Source organism: Phocoena phocoena, chromosome 3 (assembly GCF_963924675.1).
Source record: "Phocoena phocoena chromosome 3, mPhoPho1.1, whole genome shotgun sequence".
Classification (NCBI taxonomy): Eukaryota; Metazoa; Chordata; class Mammalia; order Artiodactyla; family Phocoenidae; genus Phocoena; species Phocoena phocoena.
The window spans coordinates 30,548,147-30,569,728 of record NC_089221.1 but is presented as its reverse complement, the minus strand read 5'-3'; the positions used below and the strand labels follow the sequence as shown (position 1 = coordinate 30,569,728).

The following is a 21,582-nucleotide window of genomic DNA, read 5'->3' as shown; positions in this document are numbered from 1 at the left end:
TAGAAGGAGGAAGGAAATAACAAACACCATGGCAGAAATAAACAAAAATGAGACTAAAAAGAGAATAGCAAAGATCAATGAAAGTAAGACTTGGATTTTTGAAAAGATAAACAAAGTAGACAAGCCTTTAACTATGCTTACCAAGAAAAAAAAAAAAGACTCAAATAAATAAAATTAAAAATGAAAGGGGAGACATTACAACAGATACCACACAAATACAAAGGACTGTAAGAGACTACTATGAACAATTATACACCAACAAATTGGACAACCTAGAAGAATGAATAAATTCCTACAAACATATAATCTACCAAGATTAAATCATGAAGATATAGAAAATCTGAACAGACCAATTACTAGGTGACTGGTCCCAAAAACCTCCCAACAAAGAAAACCCCAGGACATATGACTTTACTGGTGAATTCTACCACACATTTAAAGAAGAATTAATAACCAATTCTTCTCAAACTCTTCTAAAAATAGAAGAGGAGGAAACAGCTCCAAGCTCATTTTACAAAGCCAGCATTCCCCTATACCAAAATCAGACAAGGGCACTACAAGAAAAGAAAAATTACAGGGCAATATCCCCGATGAACAGAGATCCAGAAGTCCTCAACAAAATATTAGCAATAAAAAGATCACATACCATGATCAAATGTGATTTATTGCAGGGATGCAAGGAAGGTTCAACATCCACAAATCAATCAATGATACACCACGTTAACAAAGTGAGGATAAAAATCATGATTATCTCAATAGATGCAGAAAAAAACATTTGACAAAATTCAACATCCATTCACAATAAAAACTCTCAACAAAATGGGTACAGAGGGAATGTACATCAACATTATAAAGGCCACATATGACAAGCCCACAGCTAACATTATACTCAATGGTGAAAAGATGAAAGTTTTCACTCTAAGATCAGGAACAAGATAAGGATGGCCACTCTTGCCACTTTTATTCAACATAGTACTGAAAGTCCTAGACAGAGCAACTAGGCAAGAAAAAGAAATAAAAGGCATCCAAATCAGAAAGGAAGAAGTAAAACTGTCACTATTTGCAGATGACATGTTATTATACACAGAAAACCCTAAAGACTGCACCACAACTGATAGAACTAATAAACAAATTCAGTAAATCTGCAGGATACAAATTCAATATACAAAATTCAGTTCTTTTTTGATACACTAACAATAAACTTCCAGAAAGAGAAATTAAGATAATTCCATTTATAACTTCATCAAAAAGAATAAAATATCTAGGAATAAACTTAACCAAGGAGGTGAAAGATCTGTATACTGAAAACTGTAAGGCATAGTTGATGAAAGAAACTGAAGAAGACACAAATAAATGGAAAAATATTCCATCCTCATGGACTGGAAGAATTAATATTGTTAAAATGTCCATATCACCCAAAGCAATCTACAGATTCAATGCAATGCAATCCCTATCAAAATTCCAATGGCATTTTTCAGAGAAATAGAACAAACAATCCTAAAATTTGTGTAGAACCACAAAACAGACAAAGAGTAAAGCAATCTTGAAAAAGAAGAACAAAGCTGGGGGCACCACACTTACTGATTTCAAACTATATTACAAAGATACAGCAATTTAAGTGGTATGGTGTTGGCATAAAAACAGAGACATAGATCAATGGAAGAGAACAGAGAGTCCAGAAATAAACTCATGCATATATGGTCAATTAATTTACCAAAAAGGCACCAAGAATATTCAATGGGAAAATGATAGTCACTTCATTAAATCATGTTGGAAAAACTGGACAGCCACATGCAAAAAAATGAAACTGGACAGCTATCTTACACCATACAAAAAAATCAACTCAAAATTGATTAAAGACTTGAATGTAAGACCCAAAACAATGAAATTCCTAGAAGAAAACAGGCAGTAAGCTCCTTGACATTGGTCCTGGCAATGATTTTTACCAAAAGCAAGACAACAAAAGCAAAAATAAACAAATGGGACTACATCAAACTAAAAAGCTTTTGCATAGCAAAGGAAACCATCAACAAAACAAGAAGGCAACCTACTGAATAGGAGAAAACATTTGCAAATCCAATGTCTGATAAGGGGCTAATATCTAAAACATATGAAGAACTCATACAACTCAATACGTAAAGTAACCAAACAATCCAATTAAAAAATGGGCAGAGGATCTGAACAGACATTTTTCCAAAGAAGACATACAGACGGCCAACAAGTATATGAAAAGGTGCTCAATATCACTAATCATGAGGGAAATGAAAATCAAAACCATGAGATATCACCTCACACCTGTTAGAATGGTTATTATGAAAATGACAACAGATAAGTGTTGATGAGAATGTGAACAAAAGGGAACCCTTATGTACTGCTGGTGGGAATATAAATGGGTACAGCTATTATGGAAAACAGTATGGAGGTTCCTTAAAAAATTAAAAATAGAACTACCATATGATTGGGCAATTCTACTTTTGGTTATATATCTGAAGGAAATGGAACCATTATCTCAAAGATATCTGCACTTCCATTTTCACTGTAGCAGTATTTATAATAGCCAAGACATGGGAAAAAAACCTAAGTTGTTTAGCTCATTGATGGATGAATAAAGAAAATGTGGCATATAGACACAATGGGATATTACTCAACCAAAAAAGGAAGTTAATCCTGCCATTTGCAACAACATGGATGGACTCTGATGGCATTATGCTAAGATAGATAAATAAATTAGAGAGAGAAAGACAAATACTGTATGATCTCACTTATACGCAGAATCTAACAAAAACAGAATTCACAGAAGCAAAGAACAGATTGATCTTTGCAATCTGTAGGAGGTGGATGAAATGGGTAAAGGCAGTCAAAAGGTAAAAACTTCCAGTTATAAGATAAATAAGTTCTGGGAATGCAATGTACAGCATGAGATGATGGATGTTAACTAAACTTACTGTGGTAATCATTTCACAATAAATACGTATAGTCAGCCCTTCATATCTGCGGATGGGGAACCTGCGGATACAAAGAGTTGACTGTATGATACCATTTTATATAGGGACCTGAAAGCATCTGTGAGGGGTCCTGGAACCAACTCCCTGTGGATACCAAGAGATGACTGTATATCAAATCATTATTTTATATACCTTAAACTAAAACAAAGTTATATGTTAATTTTATCTCAATAAAACTGGAATGAAATAAATGATGGCAGCAATGTTTTCAGATATACACTGAATATAAAGTATGTATACACAAGTGAGACTTATCTTAAAAAATTACTTCATTAGATAAATTCAATTAAAAATGGGATAACTGGGGCTTCCCTGGTGGTGCAGTGGTTGAGAGTCCGCCTGCCGATGCAGGGGACATGGGTTCGTGCCCCGGTCCGGGAAGATCCCACATGCCGCAGAGCGGCTGGGCCCGTGAGCCATGGCCGCTGAGCCTGCGCGTCCAGAGCCTGTGCTCTGCAACGAGAGAGGCCACAACAGTGAGAGGACCGCGTGATGCAAAAAAAAAAAGGATGACTGCATTTCTTTATATAAAAAAACTAGACCAGGCTTCCCTGGTGGCGCAGTGGTTGAGAGTCCGCCTGCCGATGCAGGGGACACGGGTTCATGCCCCGGTCCGGGAAGATCCCACGTGCCGCGGAGCGGCTGGGCCTGTGAGCCATGGCCGCTGAGCCTGCACATCCGGAGCCTGTGCTCCGCAACGAGAGAGGCCACAACAGTGAGAGGCCCGCGTACTGCAAAAAAAAAAAAAAAAAACTAAACCAATTTTAGCTCTGACTATAAGATTCACTTTGGTCTTCATAACTGCACAAAGTAGGAAAAAAATTGGTTCCTCTATTTTAAAAGTGAATGAACTCTGAATCAGAGCTTTGAAAGGCTATGATTTGTTGAAGGCTCTGATTCCAGTGCTCTTTGAACTACAATGTATAATGGGCTTAACGGAATTGTCAAAAGTTAGCATGTCAGTAGTCAAAAAATGCTATTTTTTTGTAGGTGCAGAAGAGGGTCCATATTTAAAAATTCATATTATATTGTATCATATTATATCATAGTATAGTACAGCATATACTGTTAACTCTAATATATATTACTCTAACATACTGAATTCTTAAAAAAACTACTGAAAACATCCCCATACGAGAACTTGATACAGATATTAAGATAATGAATACCTACTTGATATACTATAATACATTATAATATGTATTATAACATACTATATTATACCATATACAATAATATTAAAATACATTAACTATTTAATACTATGATATACATACAATGTTACAGTTATCAAGTAGGTATTCATTACCTTAATATCTGTATCACGCTCTTGTAGGGGTGGGTTTCAAAAACATTTTTTAGAATGAGAGAATTCAGTATGTTGGAGTAATGTGTATTTCTTCATAAACAGTAGAGGGTTCTCTTAGAATTAATCATTTGTTTTCTCTCACCCTTCAACCATATATCTATTTCTACAGATAAGAAAACCTTATAGAAGCTATGACCTTAGCTGGCCTGAGATAATGAATGGGAAGGAAAGAGAACACTGCTAGCAAACTTCAATACATTTAATTTTTATGAAAAAATTCTACTTAATGAATCTCTTTAAATCAATAGTTATATCAATTATCTACTAAGTAATATTTGAACCAGAGAAATTCTATAAATAGAAATCATGGACAAAAGTTTTCAAAGTATTGCTCTAAAATCACAAGTCAAGTGTGTATTACGCCAACTTCTGTAATAAATACTCTCCAAAAACTTCCTAAAGATATAATTAATGATAAAGTCTTTACAGAAACTAAAAGTTTTATTTTTTTAGAAAAGTATTTTATATATTGTTCAAATGAGCCAAAGTAAATTTCTACTGTAGCATAATTAAGGATTTTGAATATTATAATCATAACTACTTTACTGAGGATTTCTCAATTTAGGAATTCATAAACTATGCCAAAAATTCACTCTCAGAAACAGTACTTTCTCTCAGACTTACGAAGCCTAGAGTCCTAAACACAATCCAATACTACATAAAATATGAATACTACATAAAAGGCAAAAACTAATTTTAGTGACCAACATTTTACTACAGTAGTAACTGAGGTGAAATAACTGCCTCTAATAATGACTGCAATCATTAACTAATCAAATGAGCACCATATTTTAAACACTATTGACTATTAGAGCTGTTAGATAACTTTTTAGTTTAAAGGCCATGATCTCAAATAACAGATGGTATGTTATATTCTTGAAAGCAGTAAGTGCAAATGATGGAAAACAATACACTATTAAGAAGGAAGTAAGGGGAGGAAGAAGAACAAGTGATTTCCTTGGATATAAAGCTTAGGTATTTTGAAACACTCAGGAATTGTAAAAAACCAAAATCAAATTGTTATGGTGTGTAATTACAAATAATACACTGTTAGCAACACATACTGCAAATTAGTTAATGATCATGCCCAGACTTAAAGATGGTATAAGTTTATATTTTAATTTGGAGACATACTGTACATTAGGGTATATTAGGATAATATTTTAAGTAAAAATATTTTAACCATAAAGACATTATTTTTGCATTTAATATACTGCTTGAAGTATATTTTAATAGAAGATATTGTTTTTAATTTAAAGTTTTTACAAAGGTTATGTTGGTTCTCCACTCCCATCTCCCCTTGGCAAGGAAGAAACAAGGTGATAGTAAAAAGACTGGGAAGATAACAGCCCCAGGAAATCAGAACAGAATGGATTCTGAGCCAATCTTGTAACAGCTATAGAGCAAAATAAAGGTAAAGAATAAATTAAACAGACATGAATATGAGTAGGTCTCCTTTGGAGCTTAACAAAAACTAGTAGTTGACAGGGTGGAAAGAGGTATTACAAAGTTCAGGGAACAGCTGAAAATTATGTAGCTTTTGAGCTACGATCTACAGGTGGGAACATAAAAGATAAATATACAATTTTAATCTGCACACACAAAAGCCTTTTCTAACATGGTAGCAATACAGTCTATTCATTCAACAGGCATTTAATATGCTCTTTTTTTTTTTGTGGTATGCGGGCCTCTCACTGTTGTGGCCTCTCCCATTGCGGAGCACAGGCTCCGGACGCACAGGCTCAGCGGCCATGGCTCACGGGCCCAGCCGCTCCGCGGCATGTGGGATCTTCCCGGACTGGGGAACGAACCCATGTCCCCTGCATTGGCAGACAGACTCTCAACCACTGCGCCACCAAGGAAGCCCAATATGCTCTTTTTATGTAGTAGGTATTATGCTAGGTACTAGGGCATACACAGATCCCCACAGAAATAAAATTAAATGTAACAATGTCACTTTACATTTAGCAAGTTCACACAACAGACAAAAGTAAGTAACCTGTACTGGGAGTCATAAACCTATACCCCTACCATTCAAAACTTACCAGCTTAAAGCATATTCAAGGAATTTAAAATTACCCTAAAGGATGGCTATTTTAAATATGGGTATCAGATGAAATTTTATGGCTCTTCCAAGAAAGGAAAACCTATCAAGAATTCTGGCCCTAAGGATCAATAAAAAAGTATCCCAGCAATATTCAGTTTTTACTTAGCAAACACCAATATGTCAGAATATGTGATTTTTCTGTGACTCTCTGAAGAAAATACCAAGTAATGTGTACTACAAAGGGTCAGTAATCCACAACTGGCCTTCCTATGCATGTAATTTTAAAAGTCCACAATTATATACCTCTGCTATTGTTAACTTAGTAGCAGAGATCTAAAATAAAAGCAAAATTAGTACATTGCTGAAAAGCAGATATTAATTCTATGGTATAAATAAAGCCCAAAAGATATCTACATGGGATCCCGAAATGAACCTAAGCATTGATGAAAAGGTTCACTTAATATAGTTGCATATATATTGATATACGTGTGTGTATATACATACATGCACATGCATACACACAAACACCATACTCTAACAGGCAGACACACCCAGATTAGTTACTCACTAACATCAACATATCAAGTATATACATTTGTGTTAAAAAGTATATTTAGGAAAAACACTGGATTAGTACTAAAAACTTCGTATTCACAAGCAATGAAATTACATGTGGAAAAAACCAGGAGAAATAATACAGCAGTTACTAATTAGGAGCTATATTCATTTCTTGATATTCAGCTATAAGGATTCTTTGTTAGAACAGAGCTTAGAAAAGCAAGGCTGGCATAAATAAGCTGACAGAGGGCAGGGGAGAAAAAGATGGTCTAGATCAAGGGGACAAGAGGGTACCACTTTCCATCTTTCCATCTGACTCTTCTAAAGTTGTATAACTTATACTCTTTAGTTTATATATATAAGCCACTTCCAAACTTTCAGTGAAAATTAATAAAGACAATCTTTATCTAAAAGACAACAATTCTAGTGCAAGCCACTACATTCTAACAAGCTCTTTTACCTAAACGATTCTGAAAAGATGCATTCAAGTTAAATACTAAAGACTATTAAAGCTAAAATCTTAATTAATTTTTATAGATCTGACAGCCGTAATTTAAAATCTGAAAGCTTCACTAAAATAGTACAAATATTAGTGATTCAGAGGCAATCTTTTTTCATTTTTGAAAGACAAAACCAAATAAATTAACAGTGAGAAAGTAAACGTTTGAGAAGACAAGAATAAAAACAGATTAGTCGTGACACGTTATTTATTCGAATACAGTTCTTAGTAGTAATACTGTTTTCAACGAGCTTTTTTTGATAGAGAAGGTACAACGGCATTTTACAAAACTAATAACCAATACACCTTCTGTATCTCCTAATACATTAAGTGCAGTTACACAACTTTCTGTGATGATGCAAATGTTCTCTCTCTGCATTAATAAGGTAAACACTTGTCACATGTTGCTACTGAAAATATAAATTTTAAATTGTATATAGTTTAAACTTAATAGCCTAAAGAGACTAGTGACTGTCATATTGGACATCATAACTCTAGAGTTTCATGTATTTGTTAATAAGTATAAATCTAAGTTCTTAATGAACTTCTTTCACAGAATGTGAATTTAAAAATCAAATAAACTATCACCTCTGTTGCCTTAAAAACTATATCCCAATCTATTTATATTGCACGGGCTAAACAGGTCTTACCACACAGCATCATTAAATTTTATATATACATATATAAAAAAATAGTATACAAAAGAACACAAAATTATATTTTCTATACAAACTGCCACTGTATTCTCAGCACTTAAGACTTTTTTTCCTCCTGGAAACAATACTATCTATGTAACCAGAGAATTTAACTCAGAACCATGAGAAAAAAACCCACAAAAAACCCCCAAAACAAAACAAAAAAAACCCAAACAAATAAAAATACCAAAGAACCTTTAAAACTGATGATTTAACCCAATTTAAGAGGTAACTACCATTCCCTATTACTCTTCCATAGAAAAGGGTAAAACTACATATTTTAAAAAATAAAACATTCATAACTAATCACCTCCTCCACAAAAAGATGAAATAACCTGTTATATAACTTTCTAAACTATATACATTCAAACTATTCATCAGTAATTAACTCAGAGACAGATCTGTGAGAAAACAATATTAAGAGACACTTAATATTCTTAAAAGAATTTATAATGTTGAGTTTTTTTATACCACATAGCTTTACTGAGACTTTAGAAATTAAAACTCAGTCAATTTATTACCTAATTATAGAGAATGGATTCTCTCTACAGTCAAAATAACTTTTAAAAAAGTTGTTAAATACATCTATTTCAGTCATCCATTCGAATCATTCACTTGATTAGCAAGCAACTTTCAAAAATACTGAAATAATTAAACAGCAAAAGGAACTCTTCTCTGTGAACCAATAGTAAAAATCACGACTACGGTGAGTAGTAGGGGTGGGAGAAAAAGAATTTTCAATGAGAACTTTTTATCTATTATTACTGCAAATAATTTCACTGTTGTTTTATATTGTTCTTTCCATGCAGTAGTGTTTCAATTTTTGTAAATTTCCATTTTTTTTATCCATAGTAACCCTAAAACTTAAAAGAAAACTCACTAGAACACAGATGACATCAGAGTAAGTATTCTTACCTTTATTTGACTTTGATGGTTTATTCTTGATAGGTTTAAGGGAACTTCTTGATTTATCCTCTCTATCTTTAATAAGTTTCTGAACATCATCCAAAGACAGTTTTTGCAGGACTACTACAGGCTTAGCTCCTTTATTTAGATCTTCAACTAATCCCATTTTTTCTACTTTGTCTTTCTGCTCTCCTTTCATTTCCATTTTCTTTGTCTCCTGAGTAATATTGCCATCTTTATCCCTCTTGATTTTTGGAATGACAAAATTTTTCAATGCACCAGACCTGCCCCCCAACAAATAACTTGGAAATTCTGCCTTATTGTCAGGGTGTGTTTTATTACTGTCTACTTTACTCTTGTTACCCTCTGTCCTTTTATCATCTTTACTATTCGGTGATTTAAAACCAGGCTTATCAGGTCTTGATTTATTAGAATCTCCTTGTTTAACACGAGGACTGTCAGGTCTTGCTTTCTGCTCCCCAGAAGATGGTCTTTCCCGTGAGTCCCCTGATTCATGTCTGTGTTTTCTTTCTATTTTATCAGGTTTTGAACCATCAGATTTAATGCCATGTTCATTTCTACTAGAGGATCTCAATGTTTCTGGTCTTCGAACCCTAGATTGATCCCCCCGATGTCGTTCAGATTCACTCCTGTCATCTGACTTTTGTTTACTATCATGGTCACGTCTTAGTGACTCAGAAATAGATCGCCCATCAGGTCTCTGCTTTAAGGCTTCAGCTCTTTCTGATTTTAACCGAGGTGAATCAGATTTAATGTCCTGTTTATGTTTAGACACTTCAGGTTTTTTCTCTGTTGATGGCTTTCCAGAATCCCTCCTATTTTCATGCCTATGTTTTGGTGTTTCAGGCCGACCTTCAGTTTTTTGCTTTGGAGTTTCAGGTCGGCCCTCACCTTTCTGCTTTGGAGTTTCAGGCCGTCCATCACCCTTTTGTTTTGGGGTTTCAGGATGCCCATCACTCTTTTGTTTTGGAGTTTCAGGTCGGCTTTCACCCTTTTGCTTTGGGGTTTCGGGTCTTGACTTTGTTGTTTCTGATCTGCCATTATTTTGTTTGTTGTCATTTAACTTTGTGTCAGACACTCTGTTTTCATTCTGTTTAGGCTCAGCTGTGGTGCTCTCGTTTTGTCTGGATTCGATCATTCTGTTCTCATTCTGTTTAGGTTCTTCTGTTTGTACCTCAATTTTAGTTTCTATCTTACTTTCACTAGATTTTGTCTCTACCAATCTGTTTTCATTTGGTTTAGACTCTGCCAATCTACTTTCGTTTTGTTTCACTTCACTCTTTAAAAGCTCAGGATCAGACTTTTTTTTAGGAGTCTCAGGATGGTTTTCTGGTGTAGATTTAAGATTTCCAATAATATCTTCCTGAAGAACAGAAATAGGTGCATCATTACACTGTTTGATTTCTTCAGGCTTTTTTATGGAGTCTGAATCCTGAGTTACAGAGGCCTGAGAGTCCACTCTTCCTGCCTGATGAAGATCAATGCTAACCATTAATGCTGGCCTTGACCCATTTCCCGTAGAACCCGTCTCCTGAGAAGCTGGTCTATTACCTCCTGTAGCACCCCCAGCCTCCTGTGGGTAAGAATCTTGTTTTCTTTTTTTCAAAGGCTTATCTGAAATTCAAAGATAAATATTCAGTATCAGTAATAGACACATATTCTTATCTTATTAAAAACCATATGGACTTTGACTATTTTTTAAAGTCACATTTTTAAAAAATGTGGTGAATGCAATGTCAATACACATATATAAAATAGTAGGCACGAATGGCATAATACTTTTAAACAATGTTTGAGGAAATAGTCATGCTTGCTGTACCTCAATAATATTAGCGAGTATAGTATAAAGATCATTTAAACTGCTAACTGAATAAAAACTACAAAGAGCCCCAAATCTGCCAATATACAAAACAGGGTGCTTTTGTCACATGTAAGAGAAGTATGGAAAAGAATAAAACTCAAAAGAAAATAGAAATCATGCCACTGAAAATAGGTAATGAGGAGAGTAAGAAAAAAAAAAAAAGAATTTAATAGTTTATTAACCTTTGATCCAGGATTCAAATTCTTCAAGGTGTCAATAGCACAAATGGAATTTAAAAGCTAACACACAGAAGTATCCTTAGACAAGGAAACATAATTATAAAAATGAGAAGCATATAATAAGAACTTTTTAGGTAAATGCTATCTTTCTTAAGCAACTTCACTGAAGAAAAATGCTTCAGCTCTTCAACATAAAGTTCTAGGGGTCTATATACTGGCTTAAGAAGAAATTATTTACAGTATTTATGTGCAATTTAAAAACAAAAATACACACAAACACAAATCTACCACTATAATAAAATGTCATGGTATTTTTAACAGCTATGTATTTCTGTGCATGATTCCACTTGACTCAAGAGGCTCCTAGGTCATTTTCTATAAACTGAATTTCCAATTCTATAAAGTGAATTTCCAATTAGGTCTTGGGAATCATAACATGATATATAACTATAACATTATAGCACCCTGAGACTTTGCCTGCTTTAATGATACTTGCTGAATTGCCTGGCTGTTTTAAAAGTTATTTTTAATCTTTTTTATTATTCAGGAGAATCTTTAGATTCTCTTATACTATTCATTAATGTGATACAGTATCACTTAAGGAAAAGATCACAAGGTGAAAAGTCAAAATGACCACTAAAAACAGCCCCTTAATATTAGGGAACCAAGTTCTGAAAAAAATGTTCTTAATAATAATGATGCTTTTATACACCAAAGTTTCATCATTTTGTTTTGAAAGTGAGAAGTAGCAGTCCCTTACAGCTTACAATCTAATCAAATATTACTAAAATTTACTTCAGATATTTGCCAGTAATTTTTTGAAGAACTAAGCCATTCTGCTTTTTCAGTAATTCATAAGTCAAATCTATCATCACATATACTCCACTTGCGAAATAACTACACGATGATAATAATAAAGTATATTATCATTAAACTGTTTTCCCTAGTTAAAACTAACCTGGTAAGAACTTATATGAAGCTTTCTGAATCAATACCTAAGAAAAAAGCACTTAGAATACTAATTTATAGAATTTTGCTTCTGAATGTTCTGCCACACAAAATCATCTTTATATCTTGCCAATGGGCACACCAAATAATTATTACCTCAAAAACAGGATGCTTGTAACCTTATACTTATCCCTTAAACTTCTATGATAAGCATTTAGAAAAACATTTTAAGGATCTAGAAATTTAAATAGTATAACCTAATCTAAGATTTTTATATTTTTCAATGAAATATGCTTCATGAAAGTCATTAAAATGGTAACCTAAGCATACTAAAGAACTATTAATAACATAGATCTCAGGCATCTGAAGATCTCTCTTAAGAGATCTGTGGCTCATCCTATTAATATGAACAATCTGTCTTTCAGAAGAACATTAAAATAACTTGAAGGCTAAATTTTAAAAGGTTACAAAATACTTAATAATTAATAGATCATTAACCTCATTCTAATTTATCTTTCATTATTAAAATGGAAATTTAGCAAAGTGTTTAATTTCAAAGAAATTATCATGTTCGATTTAGTTATCTTTATAGATACTATGATTATTTATAATAAAAACATGAAAAGCATTTGCACATGAGTGGTGTATGAAGACTGGGGAAGATCTTATAATTTTCTCTACTATGCATAAAATATTGCTAAATACAAAGTTTAAATTTTTCAACTATTGAAAGGTACTACACCTCTTCTGTAAAACCTGGAAAAATTCCATTACTGCTGCAAGAACTCTTGGATACGTTAAGAGCATGCAGGTTCTGATTCACTTCATCTGATTCAGTTCCACCACGAACTTATTCCTGTAAAGTGGCTCTGAATCTGCACAGGCCACTTTTGTCTATTCACTTTTGTTATCAGTCTTCATTATATAATAATCTTCACCTAATGATGAAAAGCCATCTCTATGAAGAATAATTTTAATATTTGGGACACTATTACCTGTAAGCCCTCTAAAGCACTGGGAGCCATAAAATTAGCTATCAAAATACAGGTGTTCCTGAAGAAAACACATACAAAAAGATATAATTTTAAGACCAACAACACTTGTCATCTTGATACTGGTATTTTGAAAATAATATCTGGCCCTTAAAGAAATTGTGAACTCAATTGTGCTTGTACGAAACAAACTATATCACTTGCCTAAATCTACAAGTGATAAATGAAAACACTTAAAGCAAAAAGCAGGACAACTGTACACACAATAGCCAATTATGAAAAAGTCCCATCCCTAAACCACAGTACAGGCTAAGTGACTAATTGTCCTATTCCTGTCCCAAATCCCAGTCTCTTATTCCAAATGACAATAGATAATAATTTACTTCTAATCAGGGTTACAGTGCAAGAATATTTTAACATCATAAAAAACATTAGTGAAGCTAGATCATTCCTTATACTTGCTAACATGGAAAGTGGACCTTGGGAAAAGATGAAACAGGCAAAGATGAACAAAGAAACCCCCTCTTAAACAAGAGGAAGCAGGAATTTTCAGCACATGGAGATATTAATGTCTATGACAGCTCATCCCAGAAGCAAAGAAAAAGAGCCTTTTGAAATTAATTTATGTAATTACAGATGTTAAAAGTTTGAGCAAAAGACTGAGAAGAAGGTCCTTCAGGAATATAATAAAATATTAGGTTGCACAGAATTAACCTATCAGTGTATATAAATCTCTCCAAAGAAGAGAGAACAGGCTAAAGGAACATAAATATCTAGCAGCCAGAAAAGTGTCTTCTGTGTGTGGAACAGAGGTGTATTAGGTTATACCACAGCCTGTGTAAAATATTTCTAAGAGTATTCTATCTCTTTTCCTGAATTCCATAGTTATCAAACAACCATGTTTGCCAAACTTTCTAATCTATTTACAAGGTACACATTTTTGATTTATGGTCTATTGAGGGGAACGCTTCATTCATTCGTAACAAATGAATATAATGGGAAACAAGCTCAGAAACTAGAGCAGAGCACTCAGTAAAACCATGTATACCACACAAGTAGTCTTGTTTGCTCCTTGCTACCAGCAATAAAAGTTATAAAAAAGTACTCAGTGCCAAACTTTAGAATACAGTAAATATCAATTTTACAATATACAGTAGTTCTAAAATGTAGTGGTAACTAGTGATAAATTCATTTCAAAGAAGTATTTCATTTCTCAAGGGCCAACTGTAAGACTACCACTTCAGAAAACTTTACTTTTATTTATGACCTCACCTACAAACTTAGAGCAACATACCAACCCTTTAATCTTTCCAAAATCTCAAGATAACTGCTTATATATAAAACACTATCTCATCATACAATGCAGAAGTTGAATATAAAATGACAAGATACAAATGTTAGCTGGTACCTAAAATTCCAAAGGTTTTCAAATAAAGCTGTCAGAAGGCAATTTAGAGATGACAGCACTAATATGAGGTCGGCCAAATCAGCAAAACCAATTTGGAAAAACCATCTAAATCAAACTGAAAATCAGATAGTTCATCTTTTCCCTTAAATCTTCATAGAACCAGATACCTCTGTAAGTCAAATTACATTGTTTCAAAATTGTAAGTCAACTTTGCTCACTCAACTTTTCAATTATCTTTGTTATAGTCATACCATCAGAGATTACAGAGAAAACTGATAATTAAAATTAAAATATATATAACAAGTGTCAGGAAGAACAGTATGATGCTGTCTGTCGATTTTGTTTTAATCTCCCAAAGAAAAGTTAGTAGTCTAAAATAAGTTTGCTAACATGCAATTAGCATTATTTACTATCCTTATTTCCATTCAGTTTTTAAAAGTAAAATCTTTGGTTTTAACAAATATGATACAGTAAAAGTTCAAAAAAGTAAGAAAAAATGTTCACCATTTCCTCTCCTTTCATTCCTACCAACAATCAGGTCATTAAAAAAAGATTATACTCCTTTTAAAGAATATAATTTTCCAAAACACAGATTAAAACGTCATGCAAAAGTTCAGTTCTCAAGGCAACTAATATTTCTTGGTCAAGAAATTACAATTGTATATGTTTTCTGCAAAACTGTCACAGGACTCAGGAATTTTGGAAAGGTTAATATTATTGAGAGCAGCTGAATAATATTGCTCTCTTCATATGACATGCATATACTTTTATAAGAGGTTGTTAGAGGAAGAGATATATATTGGAACACATAGAGTTATTTCCTAAATCCCACACTACTAAGCAAAGAGAAAAAGGGCAAGCAACACTTTATTTCATCTTTAACGTCCATAATTTGCTAGTTAAAAACAAAACAAAAAAACAACACCAGTTCCCTAGCCAATAAAATGAAGATTTCTAGCAATCACTTTATTTGCATCTACCCGTGATTTACGCACTTAGCAAACACTAGTACAACAATTACCAAATACAGTCTGTTTTTCCAGTAACATTAAAAAGAGACAAATGATACACAGGAAACATAATATGAATCTTCAGCATGTTTCTCAGCAGAGGAACACAATTATCTAGAAATGATCCTGTCACATAATGAACAAGATCATAGAAAAAATGAGCTCTAGTCAACATCAAGAAGTTTTGCTTTATAATGACCAAATAGAAACTCTAAGAACTATAAATCAATCTAGAATAGTTAACTATAAAATTAAATATTAAAGTATTCTTTGGTTTGAATGTTCAAATATGTATATGCGTCTACTGTAGAGACATCAAATTCATAAATTACTAATTTCAACCACTGATTCATTAGTCTCTCTAAAAATTTAAGAGATTTTATACATAATGTTCACCAAATAATCAAGAAATTAACAAAACTTACTTTGATTATAATTTTTATAAAGCACAAAAAGAAAGCCCATAAACTCATAGAACAGGTGTCTTGAAAACCCATCCTAATACACTAGTCAGACAAAAGAGAACACTTAACCATAATCACCAACAAAAGATCCCTGATTCTTAAAGTTTGCTATTTCATATTAAAATTCTTTCCTAATTTTTTTACTTAAAAAAAACTTCACATTTATTAAGAGGTGACAGAATTAGAAACTAAGTGAAAAACCTAATCGCATAATAAACATACAAACTTTTCTTAAATGTAATGATTCAAAATAATTCTATAGTGGTTAACCTTGTTTTGGTAGAAAAAAGGTGAAGATGCAAAATTCTATTAACATAACTTGTGAAAAACACATGTAATATAGAAATGCTTATGTTCATTTTAGTAGACAAACACAGATAAAATCACTTGGTATATAATAGGTGACAGATGTGTTATATAGAATTACCATATCTCAGATAGTGGTTTTAGATAAAAAATGAAATTAAGCTTTAACTTCTGAGGGACGAGCATTTTAGTAATAAAACCATAATTGAGGAGAAACATTAAAAATTATAAAATATAATGAGAAAAAGAGTTACTTTAAAAAACTTTTTTGACATTATAATTAAATATTTGCCAAGAGCATGAAGTGGTAGTAATGAGACTATTTTACCTTTATCTTGAACTTCTTTTGAAAAGCGCTCCCTTTCAATAGCTGATTCTCTCTCTATTCGCTCAATTTCAGCCAATGCATCCAATTCCACTTCATCATATATAGGTCCCTGTTGTGATACCTGTTGCTGATTCTGTACCACAGAAGTCTGGGGCTGTTTTGTAGCAACTGAAGTGTTCTGCTGTAAAACAGGCACTTGATTTGCTGGAAGGAATGCTGTTTGTTCTTGCTGCGACAAACACTGAGCAGCATTTAGTGGGCGGTTTACATCCTGTGGAGTAATGGGTGTTTTTGAAGTCTGTCCTGGGTACTGCACATTAAAAGGAATATCATTTTCTGAAACATTGCTATTTTCCATACCAGAAAGCATATCCTCTTGCTGGTCCATGTCTGAAGACCTTACTCGAGAAAGTCTTAATGTAAGTTTAGTAGAGTCCTTGGATGGAGAGCTAATGATATCATACATTGCAGCTTTCTCACTCTGGTCTTTTTCATCCTTGCCTAATTTCATCTTCTTTTGCTTCTTTTGTTTTCTTTCTGGAGAATCTAACAAGATGTCTGGTGGAACATCTCGAGGTGATGAGCAAGGTAGAGACTGAGACTGTAGGATTAAAGGTGGTCTTGATCCTACAAAAACAATTCAACAGGAACCAACAGTTGTGCTAGTTTTATATTTTCAGACAATGTGATAGACATATTAAATAAGTGACAATACAGTACCACTAGAAAAAATGTTAAATTATCTCATCCAAGCTACTTATTTACAGAATATGAAAAGAAAGCCTAAAGATGTGTCCCCCATGGTCTTTTTGCTTGCTGGTAGATGATCCAGGTTTGAATTAAAATATGAGTATTCCATCTTCCAGACCAGTATTATTTCTATTTTTTCACGTAAAAAATATAAATACTTAGCTTGAAAATGGCAAAGACTTCACTATTTCTAAAGATGCAACACAAATATTTTGGGTATGATAATCTCTATTCTCTCACTTATTATCGAAGAAAACTGACGTGTATAAAGTAAAAATAAGTCTGTCAAATTACAAAAAAATAAAAAAATTAATCCTAGGGTGTACACTCACAGGAATACTTAATGGTATAAGAAAAATGAAGTGGGAAAAATTACAATGATCAGTCTCCACTTACTTAAAAAATTGGTGGTAAAGTATTAATTTATACCTTTATGTGGTCTTCTCTTTCTCCCTCCACTTAACATCATTCACATACTCTCTTCAGCTTGCTAATCCTCCTTTTATTAGAAAAATATGCAGGTCCAGCAAATAAAATATCTTCAGCCCAGATCCCATTAAATTAAACACTATACGATACAAGGAAGTGTTAAAAGTAAGCTAATCGAATGGGAAAATTTTTCCTAGTTAACAAGTTGTCAATGAGGAAGAACTGCATCAATATGCTTCAGAAATAAAAGTATAATTGTATCTGAATAATATATACATTTCTTTGAATTAATTATAAAAATTTAAAAAACCCATAGGAAATTATAAAAATCAGTCAAGCTAAAAGTGCTTTATATATGGTTGGCCGAAAAATGTTCGTTCGGGTTTTCCATAACATCTTACACATTATAACACGTCATATTGCCTTTTTATTTAAAGTTTACGTGTCACATTATATATATTTTAGAACAAACTTTAAATTCCAACAATTTATCTAAAAATTAAACTAGGCTAATTGAAGATGCATTCAACCTTCAAAACTAGTTGGAAAAAACCCTCACGAACAGAAATAGAGGCTTCTGATGACTAATGTGTTCGTGAGGTTAACTGTCCTAAAGTTTTCTTCTCTTTCTATCTAAAGTTATCTATCCACCTAACAATCCATTCATCCATTCACTCATCTATCCATCCTCAACAGTTAGAGGGAAAATGGTCTGGTTATCTAGAGCAACCAGCTATCCCACTGTTATTCCTCCCTGGCACTCTGATTATTTCTTACTCTGAAAATACTTGTGAGATATGTACCTAACTTTGACACCTAAAGTACAAATAGAGTTACTCTGGAAGTTGTTCTCTCTTTCAGAAGCTGGGTTACTTCTATGTCTGGAAATTCACAGAATTATAGAATTAGAATGGCTCATAATTCTAATGATTGAATTAGAATGGCTCATAAAAGTTCAACTTTCGCCTCATGAAGAATATCCCTGATCAAAGAGTTGGAACATAATCTCTGAAAAAAAAATCTTTACAATGAGGCAGACCAGCCCATGTTTTAGACGGCTATAATTAGAATTTGTCACAGATAAAATTTATTATCAGCTATATTGCAATTAATTAAAAGCTACTTCTTTAAAGTGGATACAATATTCTCTTCCAACAAACTTGGATGACTCCAATTATTAGACCTTAGTTTTAAGTATTTTAAAAAATAGTTCAAACATGGACTCAGAATTTTGTGACTCTATTATACACAGAAGACCACACAAGGTTCTTTGGGAATTTGAAGATAAATAAAATAAAATTCACGTCCATAAGATAGTACAGGATAAGTTATTAGAAAAAACAGAAACTAACGGCTTGGGGAAACCAGGTAAGGGTCAATAGAAGATCACCCATTTAACTTAGAATTTGAAGAATTAATACGATTTTAATAAGCAGAAATGAAAGTAGGTGTAAGAGATCTAGTGAAGTACTTAACATAGAACAGGCCAGATTTTGATAAATGACTACCTAAGAAGTAAGAGAAGACTTTAAAGATAATTCAGGATTTGGAATAGCATTAAGAGAAACAGGAATGGCAGAAAGAACAGTGAGTACAATTTTGAACATGAATTTGAAATACCAGCTAGATATGAGGAGGTTTTGTCCGGAAATGAAAAATTACAACTTGGGAGACAGGACTGGAAGCAAAAGACATTGATTTGAGGGCCCTGTTCATAAAAGTAACAAACGCTATTACCAAAACTGAGTAAAATAGCCAAGGAAAAAAGTACAATGGAAGATTAAAAATCTAATGATAGAAATCATGAGAAATGATAGAGCAGAGAAAAGAGCTAATGAAGAAAAAAAAATCAATGAAAAAAGGATGAGGAAAATAGGTGGATTCAATACAAAATAAGTTTGGGGGGGAGGGTGAAGATTGGGGAAAGCTGATCAATAATTTCAAATATTTAAGAAAGATGAAAAAGACTGTGGTTTGAAAAGACCACTGGATTATTATTAAGAATGATACTGTATATATCTGAAAACAGTATCAGTAAGTACAGATTCATTTTTTCCTACAATAAGTGAAAAACAATAGAGAATAATTTTTGGTAACTGCATTAAGAAGTCTGAATTCTTTACTCAACTTGAAATGTGAAAAATTTAAGGAAATTTTAGTTACAATGATACCTTTTGGAGTTCCATCACTTCCAGCAGGGGAACATACTGGCTGTGGAGACCTCAAGGGAAAAGATGCAGCATTCCTCATTGTTGAAGAATCTCCATCCTAGGAATAGAGTATAACATTTATATCTTGAATGATAGAAGAGGCTTTATAGAAATCTTAAAGAGAACCAATAAAAGACATAAATTACTGACAGGTAAAGTGTTGGTATTCAAAAGCATTATTCTTCTGCACTTTCCTGTTTTCTTCGTGGTATATCTTAGAAGAATTGAAATTGTATCCAAAAGAATCAACAGCCTAAGCATAGCAATGAATAAGAAAACTGGTATTACTAGTATGCTCCATTTTTGTTTGCTATTTTCTACCAAAGGAGCTCTGAACATCCCACCAGGCTGTAAATGTAAATGTCTTGAGGGTAGAGTCCAATGTCATCTTTGTTAAACTTAAATACATGTAACTTATGCGATAATACCACCAAACCAATGACAAGACAGATTTCCAGTATGTGGAATATTTCAGTAACATTAAAGCAACATTAAATTTCAGGGAAAAAAATTTCTGTACAAGTCTTAGAGGGAAAAAGAGCTAAGCACTAATAAATAAAGGCTCATTATTTAAGAGGACATCTGTGTGAGCAAACATTTAAAAATGAAGTATATATCATTAAGGACCTAAACCTCTAGACCAGAGGTTGGCAAACTTTTTCTGTAATGGGACAGATAGTATATATTTCAGGCTTTATGGATCATATACAGTTTGTCACATAACATTCTTTGTTGTTGTTCTTTTAAACTCTTTATTATAACTGTGAAAATCAGTCTTAGTTTATGGGTCAGACTATTGGCCAGTTTATCAACCCTGCTCTACAGGTACAGCTACATTCTCAGACCCAGTATAATCCTCAATAAAAGGTAGATATCCTTCAAATTACAGAACTGAAATACTAGGTTATAAGACAAATATTAGAACTATTTTATTACCTTAATGACAACTAATATATTACATACGTCACTACTTAGCCTGTGCACCATGTGTAGGTAGTCGTCACTTGAGCCATGTCTAGGATTATCAGCATGATGATTAGCAGAATTGCCAGACAACGAACCAGAAACTTTATTATCATGTAGGTTTCTCAAACCACCTGCAACAATGGGACTTGATACCGATGCTGAAATTAATAAGAATTTTAAAAAAGCTTTATAAAAATAAACTGTTAAAATTCTTACAGGACAATAATAATTGCTCACAAGTAATATTTTAGCATACATAAATTACAAAGACTAATATAATGAGCTGGCTGACTATCCAGAGCTTGATCAAATCTTAACACTTTGCCACAAGTCATTCAGATTGATTTTTGAAAAGAAATAAGACATTAGATATGGCTGAAGCTCTCCATATATCTGCATATTCCTCTCCTCTATTTCCTTCCCCTTATTCCCTAAAAGTAAGCACTATACTGAATTTAGAGTTCACTCAACCTATGAATACCTTTTTAGCTTTGCTATAAATGAATATATTCTTAAATAACACATAGCACTGTTTTGCACATTATAACTTTGTATAAATGGTATATGTATTGTATATATCCTTCTATAACTTGCTTTTTAAATTCAATATTGTGTTGAAATGTATCCATTT

General features: G+C 32.9%; 1 protein-coding gene across 1 annotated transcript in view; it reads right to left on the bottom strand.

The window, feature by feature from the left end:
* The window catches only part of NIPBL (NIPBL cohesin loading factor), a 190,776-nt gene that overhangs the window by 81,119 nt on the left and 88,075 nt on the right, over window positions 1–21,582 (bottom strand). Inside the window, exons 7-10 of the mRNA XM_065875684.1 lie at window positions 20,949–21,109; window positions 19,947–20,043; window positions 16,597–17,223; window positions 9,089–10,714 (exon numbers count right to left, since the gene is read on the bottom strand). Coding sequence (XP_065731756.1) covers window positions 9,089–10,714; window positions 16,597–17,223; window positions 19,947–20,043; window positions 20,949–21,109 — 2,511 coding nt within the window. The remainder of the gene's footprint in view (window positions 1–9,088; window positions 10,715–16,596; window positions 17,224–19,946; window positions 20,044–20,948; window positions 21,110–21,582) is intronic.